At 30.9% G+C, this 10302-nt stretch overlaps 1 protein-coding gene across 1 annotated transcript in view; it reads right to left on the reverse strand.

Moving 5' to 3' along the window:
* Window positions 1-4685: 4685 nt before the first annotated feature.
* Window positions 4686-10302, reverse strand: part of LOC110113794 (sugar transporter ERD6-like 16) — a gene marked incomplete in the record, with an annotated part of 6849 nt that continues 1232 nt past the window's right edge. The window contains 16 exon segments of the mRNA XM_020846491.2: window positions 4686-4955; window positions 5320-5434; window positions 5859-5918; window positions 6061-6114; window positions 6245-6304; window positions 6389-6451; window positions 6515-6561; window positions 6649-6733; window positions 6823-6903; window positions 6996-7088; window positions 7170-7234; window positions 8035-8110; window positions 8218-8283; window positions 8357-8422; window positions 8652-8711; window positions 9009-9070. Of these exon segments, the coding sequence (XP_020702150.1) occupies window positions 4834-4955; window positions 5320-5434; window positions 5859-5918; window positions 6061-6114; window positions 6245-6304; window positions 6389-6451; window positions 6515-6561; window positions 6649-6733; window positions 6823-6903; window positions 6996-7088; window positions 7170-7234; window positions 8035-8110; window positions 8218-8283; window positions 8357-8422; window positions 8652-8711; window positions 9009-9070 (1175 nt within the window).

The following is a 10302-nucleotide window of genomic DNA, read 5'->3' on the forward strand; positions in this document are numbered from 1 at the left end:
ATACAATAAACTATAAAGCCTTTGTTTAAAGGAATGGATAAATTATAATATTATTGTCATGAAATAATTTATTTACAATTTATCAAAAATTTTAATATTACATTATTATCACTCATATAAAATTTTAATATCAAATATATCACTCTTATATTTCATTTTTACTAATCATACCACACTACAAATTTTAATATTTCATTCCATGCACTCATATTTGTTATATAGGTGATAGACATGCAATATTAAAGTTTTAGGTATTAAATATATAAATAGCATGAAATAAACTGGTTTGTACGTAAATCTCCCATAATTTTAATATCAAATAGATAACTCATATATTTTATTCTTATCACTCATACCATCCTATAAACTTTAATATTTCATTCCATGCACACATATTTATTCTATAGGTGGTAGACATGTAATATTAAAGTTTTAGATATTAAATATGTAAATAGTATAAAAAAAGTGGTGCGTACGTAAATATCCCAAAATTTTAATATCAAATATATCACACATATATTTTATTCTTACGACTCATACCACCCAATAAACTTTAATATTTCATTCCATGCACTCATATTTGTTCTATGGGTGATATGCATGTAGTATTAAAGTTTTTTTTTTTTTTGTTGTTTTAAAAGTTTTTTTTTTTTTTTTTTTTGGGAAATTTTGGGGCCAAAGCCCATATATTACTATGAAAAGAAAGGGTTACAAGTAAATTGTGAAAACTGGAAAAAAACTACCCATCATAAGCAAAAACAAAAACTTATGAGGGACTGTAATAAAAAAAATCACAACTATACCACCCAATACATAAAAAAAAAACTATATGTAGAACCAAAATGTGGTAGAAGACTCAAAATAAATTGAACTCAGGCAGCAATCCGAGCAGAAATACCGACTGGAGTAACACGTCAACAATGCTGAAGAATCCCTAGTTTGCCGACGCAAAACCTGAAGCACTCGGTACTCGATGGCTTACAATTAACAAGCATCCACAAGCCAATATCAAAAACACTGGCTCCCAAGCCAACTTATCGGTATTAAAGTTTTAGGTATTAGATATATAAATAACATGAAATAAAATGGTATATATGCGGATCTCATTTGATCGTGCATTATGCAAAAAATGTGACATGAGACTAACAAAGGTGTAGTTTATGTAATAAAAGCAAATAAGTGAGTTATGTAGACTATTAAGCACACTATAAAATATTAACTCAATTGTATTAGTTATTCTAATTAATTCACTAATACTAAGTGCTAAATAAGTGTCCAATATTCAAACACATAATATATGGTAATTATAAAATAATATGCTACTAGTGAAAGTAATAGTAATTTATGTATAAGTGTTGATACATCATATGAAAATTCATTTTATATGGTATGAAATCAAGATAATATTCATATTAGAAAATGTTAAAATTAAATTTAGGATCGTCTGAATTTTAATTTCAATAAGTTTATAGTCAAACTGAATGTCTCCACTTGACGAACCCAACAAAATCAAATGTGATTTTTTCTCACTCCAAATGATCTCGATTCAAGCATAAAAAGTATGATTTGAAACTTTATGCTATTAAATGAAGGATCAAATGATCTCGAAATATTAAGTACTTATAATCAAATTAAGCATATTGATGAGAAAACCAATAAACTCAATATCACTCAATTCTAAGATTAATGGTAAAAGAGATAAATATAATCAAATTTGTTCAATTGAGCATTATGATGGAGTGTTATAAAATTTTAGTTAGATTTATCATAATGACTATCTCAAAATTTATAAATAGAATTGCATTCTCCATATAAAAGAGATATTAAATTGAAATCGGAGAGGGCTTAGAAATTTGAAAAACTTTAAAGCTTTGTCTGATATTTGATGTCGAAGATTATTTCAAGCAATTATCATCATTTGACTGTTGTCCCCAATTTGGCGTCATCCAACTATCATTGCATGTATATTGTCATTTGAATGCCATTGTTCAACTATCTTTATACGACTCTTGTTGCCCAACTGTCATCATCAAATTATTTTCGTCTGATTCGCATCATCTAACCACCATCATCGTCCCTCTAGCACATCTACAGTAATTTCTACTACAATTATAGGAGACTAACCTTGACCTCATTATTTTGCATTCTTGTCTTCTCCAATTAAGGGAAAACCAAACCTTTATAATCTCTATCAAATATAGCGGCTCATATCATCTAGTCCATGCCACGTAAGTTATTTCCTAATTTGAGTTTTTCACATAAAAACTCTAATCTCTTGGGTGCTATTTTATTATCGTGTCAATCAAATATTTGTGCAAAGCTAAATAAAATTCTATCTCTGCTACCATAATTTTTTTTGCATGCAATTATTAGGTACCATTTATGGGAAACATTATAAGCATCATCCAATTTTTTAGTGGTTGGAAATCAATCCATCAATAAAGGAAAAAATAATCCAAATGGAGAAGTCCACTCAAGCCTTACTTTGGAGCATCATATGTACATAATTCTCATACTACAATATCTCATTTGCCACAACCTCATTAAGATATCTCAAACCTACTAGTTCAACTTATCCATCTCATATTACTTGGCCAACCCAAAATCTTTTGACAATCTTGATAGGCTTGAATCAACCCGATCTTATTAACACCCCTCGTGATGTTATATGAGATGAACTTTGATGCGTTTTATAGGAAGAATTCTCTTTAAGGGGTAGAAATTAGCTTGCTCGGACCCATGGCTTTCAAAAATCTATGCATCTAATTAATTTAATTCTCCAACGTTCTATTTAAGTGGGGTTCAAGTTGTCTTCAATTAATGCTTATGATGAGGAGCCTTAGATTCTTATGAGAAAGTATATCAATCAGTATAAGATCATCATTCAGATTCAATGAGCATATGATACAATCGTCTTCTAGGCATTTCTCATAACTTTTAAAGGATAAACTCGAAACCGGTTCTACTCTCTATTGTAGAACTGTTCATAATTTTGCGATCTAAACAATACTTTCATTGAACAGTTCGCCGCCAATTAGAGGGTCATCAAGAACTTCTCAAAATGAGAGAGATTATTATGAAGTACTTTAAAAGATTCTCTTTTAAAGCATATTAAATATTGAGAGTGAATGCAGAGTTACTATGAGATATTTTTCTTGAAGGTTTTTTTTTTTTTTCATGAACTTTTATACTCCTAATTGATGCAAAAAATGGTTTATTCGTATGTTGATCTTATTAATTTAGTAAATGTACAAATAACTACTAATAAAGCCATCATCACTCATTGAAAATAGTTTGAATAATTTTTAAATAAATGCAAGAGCTCACAATAAGAAACATACCAACTTCCTCAACAAAGAAACCAGGAGTAGTTAAAGGTGTTAGACACACCTCCACTAAATTCAGTACTCTAAAAACTAGCAAAATTCCTCTATATTATACGCTATTAAACACATCCAAGATCAATATTCTATGGAGATATAAAATTTTAAATACCTCAAGTGGCCAAAACGGCAGCCTTTTGATGACTCGGTTATGAAAGTAGATGTATTAGATTTGACTTATGTTAATAAAGGTAGAGATAGGCCTAAAAGACTTGGTTAGGAAATATTAAAATTGACCTTTCTTTATTAGATATAGTTGAGAATCCGACCCTTAACAGGACACAATGAAGAAAAAGGATTCATGTAGTCAACCCCACATACTGGAATAAAGGCTTATTGTTGTTATTGTAAGTGGCCAAAACCTTTAAAAAAATTCAAATGCTAGAGATCGGTCCAAATTTTATCATTAGCACCGTTTAAGAGGGCATTTGACAAAAGTGGAAGACATTAAATTTCAAGCTCTCCTAAGATAATTTTGATTTTTTTTTTATAAAGCTATTTTAATTGTACAAATACATATATCACTTTGTATTTTTTCATGCTAAAATAATTATTTAAAAAGAGAAAATGACATTAATACAACAATGAAATGCAAGCGTTTGAAATAATTTGGAGTCTCTAAACTTTTGTTAACAACTCATCTTCTTAAGTGAAGATAAATATGCATAAAACTACTTAATTATGAGTAAAAATCAAGAAAATATAACTTCAATTTTCTATGTTTTAAAAATATATTCCAAATAATATTTCTTTATATATCACACTATTGCATGGAACTCTCATATATCAAAAGGGTAAGCAGATTTTCGACAAATTTCAAGTTGATAGTTTCTTTTAGCATATAAAATGATGAGAACTTCGTCCTCAGAGGATTGGGATATTACTCTATTAGCCAACTAATGGCGTTAATTTCATGTCGATTGAATATATGAATAATAAGTTATGAAAATTTTATGTGGATTTGTCATAGCAAATGACTTACATGAGTTATGGTTTTGTGAAGGAGGCCTTACTCGCCTTTTTGTGAGTATTGGGTAGTTTAAATCTATGGAAATAAGGTTTCATTTGGGACAACTTTTTTCGTTATTTTCTAAAGCAACTTTTTGATACAAAATTTTCTATTTCAAAAAAATTTTGAACTAAAAAGCTTTTTAGAAAGCACTAAGAAAGTTGTCCCAAACTAAGCCTAAGTTCAGAGGACGAAAGACATATATTGAGGTTTATACATCCTAACTACGTTTAATTCGTAAATCAATCCAAAAGCACTCGTAGCACCAACTCCTTGAAGCCACAATTTTTTTTGCGAAAATCAAAGCTAGTTTTCATTGAAGCAATACTAATATAAATGATAGAAATTGTAAAAAGAGAAGTAAAACATGAATACTTGAAAAATTGTTTAGATAAATGACATAGTCAATTTCCCCTTGCTCAATAGATTTCCCTCAACCTGTTATTTTCTAGAATTCATGGATTCATTAATTTCTTCCAAGGTTTTTCCCTTGGTTTCTGGCACTATCATAGCTACAAACAAAACTGTTGCTGCATTGGCTGCTGCGTAGATGAAAAAGGTACCTGAAACGAAAATGATTTAGGTTTCGTTTGGGACAGCTTGCTTACTGCTTCTTAAAGCAGCATTTTAGTACCAAAATTACTAAAAAGTTGCTTTAAAAAGCTGTACGAAAGCAATCCCAAACGAATCCTTAGTCACAGTTTTCCTCTAAAATTTGTAAGGTGTAACCATTGGAAAAGAAATTTGAAAAAAAAAAATATAAAAAATTCAAATTATTAGAATCTCATGGCTTTCAATTAACAATAATCATATTTTTCTCATATTTTTCTCATATTAGAAGCATATTGGTTTAGCTTTCAGTAAAAAAAATGCTGTGCATTCACTGCAATTAAGTACTTAAACTGGAAGTTTTTTTTCTTAACATACCTGCACGACTCCAGTCCATTAGAAAATTGAAGGAGTAGGAGACTAACCAGGAGCCAAACCAGTTAACTAAAGTTACTAAGCTTCCACCTGTTGCTTTAATGTTAATTGGAAATATCTGCAGCAAATCACAAGTTAATCTCTTGTTAATCTTAAGCAAAAGGCTTTGAAAATGTGAAAATTGCAATGAGCCTTGCTTTCATTAGGGGCGTAAACGAGCCGAGTATGAGAGATTTCAACTATTATTCCACTTTGCTCGTCGAGTATACAAGCAGATTTGTCTGCTCAGATCTGCAACATGAAGCTTATTTGAAAGCCTTAATGTCTGACATAAATAGAGAGAAAGGAAGAGATGATTGTATTATCGAGTTATTAACCAATCGAATATGGGGAGATTTTGTTCTGTGAACAAAGTTTTATTTAGGTATCGTTTGAGACCGTTTTTTCCGCTGTATTTCATTATTTTCAAAGCATTTTTGTACTAAAAAGTTGCTTTAGAAAACTATAAGAAAGTTGTCCCAAACGGAGCCTTGGTGTTATACCTCCGACATGATGACCCAAGGAACTGCTCCCATGCCAATTGAAAATGCTGAAATATATACCTGTAGAACTCTGTGAAAATTAGAATTTTTGTGAACCATAGATGAGGAAATATAAGTTATAACCTTTATATATCATGAACTGTTTTATACTAGGAAAATAAAGAAATTCAATAGCAGTATTCAATGGTAAGAATTTGCGTACCAGTATGCCAATAAGTGCTAACATAGGAACCCATTGTAAGAGTATTCCTTGGCCCTGTTGCACAAGCATTTATATCTCTTTATACTTCCATTTCCTTATAAATTTCATTTTAACTCTTCCAATTCCTTCAGACTAAAGAGAACTTTAATGACTGCAGAAAAGTTAATAATAGCTTTCCATTTACCTTTAAAAAGAATGAAGCTCCGGCCATGAAAGTGCCAAAGCATGTTCCTGATGCAGAAACCTGTAACATCATCAACATTAGTTGACTTGAAATGTAATTTTGATGCAGAAAAAAACAAAAATCTACACATTTCCCTCTACTTACTATCAGAAGAGCTCTTCTTCCACTTCTATCCATGAGAAATGCACCCAGAACTGTTATTGGTAACTGAGAAATTGCAGATGGTTAAGTGTTGGGAAATAAAACAGGAATTTGGCTAAGGATTTAAACCTGAATGAAACCACACAGAATTGTTCCAAGTTTGCCTGAAGAGAATCCTGAAAATTTTTTTATTGAGCAAAAAGCTTACAAATTGATGATAAAAGTTAGTATAAATGTCATTATATTATTACAATTACTAATACCTGCTGCTACAAATGTTTCACTTGCATAGAACCCAATTCCATTAATCCCTCCAATTTGCTGAAATACCATAAGGCCTACTCCAACCTGAGAACCATTCACTACTTAGTCAATTTAATCTGTAATATTTTGTATATAATAAGATGAGAAGATTGGGTTTCTATGGTTCTTCTCACAATGACAGAACGGATATATCGCCTCTGAAATAGATCTAAAACTCTTGCCTTGGGAAGTTTCTCAAGTGTTTCAATGTATTCCTGTCAATTCTGATGGTTTTCAGCACTTCTATCATGCTTTCTTTGAGCTAAAACAGTTTTTTTATGAATTTTATAAGATAAGAATATCAAACAAGAATTTCTGCTGCTTCTTGGGAGATGTCAGCTTCCTTTCCATGCAGCTTCTGTAAGGAAATATTGAACTCTATGTGTCGCCCAACCTTTGCCTGTGAAGATTTACAGTGTTTCAGAAAGACATTTGCAGATTGGTTAAATATTGTTTCATTAAGATTGTGTTGTTTTCATACCAGCCATCTTGGTGATTCTGGAACCCAGCAGAGGCCGAAAATGAGAACAAGGCAAGGAACCAGTCCTGTATGATTAGCCCATTGATGTATCTATCATTTCACATATTGTTAATATGGACATAATTGCATTTTAAAAATACAAAAGTTGTTTGATTATATATTTGAAATTTTCATGATACATTTCAAAGTGCTTTGAAATCCGAACTAGGACAGGGGCAGTAGAAGAGAATTGGGAAGGGAAAACAACAGTGACACTGGACAGGAGGGAGAAGTGGGTGACGGACACAGCGCGAGCTGCAGGAACTGGCAGCTCAAAAAATTCCCAAGAACGAGCTTCTTGGATGGGCAACACCACCTGATCTACTCAGGATACATAACCCATAGAAACAGAACCTAAACACATTTTATTGTTCATCTCCCTCTTTTACAAGATAGCAGCCTGTTACATATAATAATGTGTATGCTGCTTAAATGGTCATAGCTCTCACAAAAACATAAAAACCAAACTATCTAATTATATGTAGCTAAAATAAGAACTGAAGTTTATTAGCTACTAAACAGAGCAACAACGCCAGCGTCAAACCGCAAGCAGTAGCGACAGCTAGCCTTCAGAGGAGGATTCCAAAAGTGACCAATTTTGATGATTTGCAAATGTAGGGAAATAGAGCTATTGTGCTATCTCCAATCCCTCAATTTTTTAACTTTATATTTCCATGACCATAGTACTTTCAATCCCCAATTACTTTTCATAATCATTGTTGCGTCCTGGAATATTCGCGGCGGTAGAGAAATATATAGTTTAACGTCTTAGCATTGTACGAAGATCCAGCACACAAGCAGATAAGAAGAGACTAAAGATTTCTACCTAGTAATACCAACTTGCGCCAAGTGACAAATGCACCAAGTATGAAAGCAGCTGAACCTCCAACACAGATCAATAACTGCATGGTTAGTAAGAGTTACCATTAATGCACAAATTAGGAATCAGTAAACATTTTATGTGTATCTTTCTATATTTCATTGATCACTCTGATATAAATCTCCCAACCTGGTTAAGGGTAGTGAGGCCTCCCCTTAAATTCTTTGGTGCTATTTCAGCAATGAACACTGGCACCTGTAAAATGATCATACTATGTTTCATACTGTAATGGTAAGCAAGAACATCAAGTATTAACCTGGAGACATACCACATAAGAGAGGACTCCAATTCCATAGCCTGAAGCAAATCTCCCAAAGTAGAGCATCAAAGCATTCTTTAGAATGTAAATTTGTTCAATCAGATTGGTTTTCTTCCTAATCAGCAATAACTAGAACTATTATATTTAGGTTTCGTTTGGGACGATTTTTTTCATGTTTCTTAAAGTGGCTTTTTAGTACAAATATTATATTTTTGATACTAAAAAGCCGTTTTACGAAGCAGTAAGAAAGCCGTCCCAAACGAAGCCTTATATATATACAATATACATATAAGAGATGACAAACCTTGGCGAGGAGAACAGAAAGCCACCCTATGATGCAGAAAGCAGCTGAGATTCTCATTGCCTTTATCAATGAAAGAACAAATTAGAAATGATTAAAGATTTGTTTGGGACAGCTTTTTTGCTGCTTTCAAAACATTTTTGCATTAGAAAATTGTTGTAGAAAATAATAAGAAAGATGTCCCAAATGGAGGCCAAGGCTTTGTTTGGGGCAACTTTCTTACTGCTTCTTAAAGCAGCTTTTCAGTACAACAAATAAAAGTTTATACTAGAAAGATGCTTTAAGAAGCAGTAAGAAAGTTGTCTCAAACGAAACTTAAAAAAGAATTTGATTTTCATGATTAAGTAAAGTGCTTCTTACTCCTTTTCGGCCGAAAAAATCAGCAATACGTCCACTTGTAATAGCACCAATCATGGCACCAACTGTAAGAATTGAGCCAAAGAAAGCATACTGCAAGTAATAATTGACAAATTAAGAATGTTGATGCTGCATTGTTTTCTACAATTTTCTATGTGTAGCATAGAACTTAGACAATATGTAAATAAACTGATACAATGATTTCTGAATCTCTACTGGTGAATAATGTTTAATGTATGTTTGCAGAATCATTTAAACACATTAGAAAGAGAGAGAGACAGAGAGAGATCTTAAGTCTGATAGAAGTCCTCATATGTAACTTAGGCTTTGTTTGGGACGATTTTCTTACTGTTTCTTAAGGCAACTTTCTAGTACAAAAATTTTAATTTTTGTACTAAAAAGCTAGTTTAAGAAGTAGTAAGAAAGCTATCACAAACGAAGCCTTTTTTTAGCACAAGCAAAGCCTTAGTTAACCTAATTCGAACAAATTAGGGTTTACAACATCAACAAAAGAAATTTTAAATTAACATAAATAGCATTTTTCTATTATCATAAGTAAGACCAAAAATAATGTAAATAAATTACATTAATTAATACACATTTAACTTGAACATTAAAATGGCTCAATAATTGAGCTCAATAAACCAAAGCTCCTCTCAACCATGCTACTAAAAAACTTCTTTAGAATACTTTATTACTTATTTGAGTTATTTCTATCTTAAGTACAAAATTAGTGTTATATACGATATCATTAATTATATTAATTTTAGTATAAATTAAATAAATTTCAATGGTATACTTCATTAGAATATTTTGATATAATTTTTTTTCAAAAAAAAAAAAAAAACTTATAAACTTCCGAATTAAGATTTTGCTCGGAAAAAAAACTTTTTTTTGGTAGAATATAATGTTATAATATGTATTAAAATCATCTTAAAAATTAATATATATGTTGTAAGATTAATATCATATAAGAAGAATTTATATTATACTAATTTAAAGTAAATTTAATAATATTTTACTTCATTTTAATATAATTTACATTAAATATTCTTTACAAATTTTTCTTCCTTTTGAAATTTTTTTTATTTAAAAAAAATTATTTCCTACCCTAAAATTCTTGCATTTGTACCAAGCAAAGAATGCACAAATTATTGGCTTTTATAATCTATATGGCTAACACTAATTATTGTTTGGCTTCCAAACTTATTTATAGGACTAGTCATGTCAATTAGACCTTCAGAGATTTTTGCAATTATGAGAGAGGCGAAGCCACATTATTATCTTTGGGAAAATT

Source organism: Dendrobium catenatum, unplaced genomic scaffold (assembly GCF_001605985.2).
Source record: "Dendrobium catenatum unplaced genomic scaffold, ASM160598v2 fragScaff_scaffold_1117, whole genome shotgun sequence".
In the NCBI taxonomy this organism is placed as follows: domain Eukaryota; kingdom Viridiplantae; phylum Streptophyta; class Magnoliopsida; order Asparagales; family Orchidaceae; genus Dendrobium; species Dendrobium catenatum.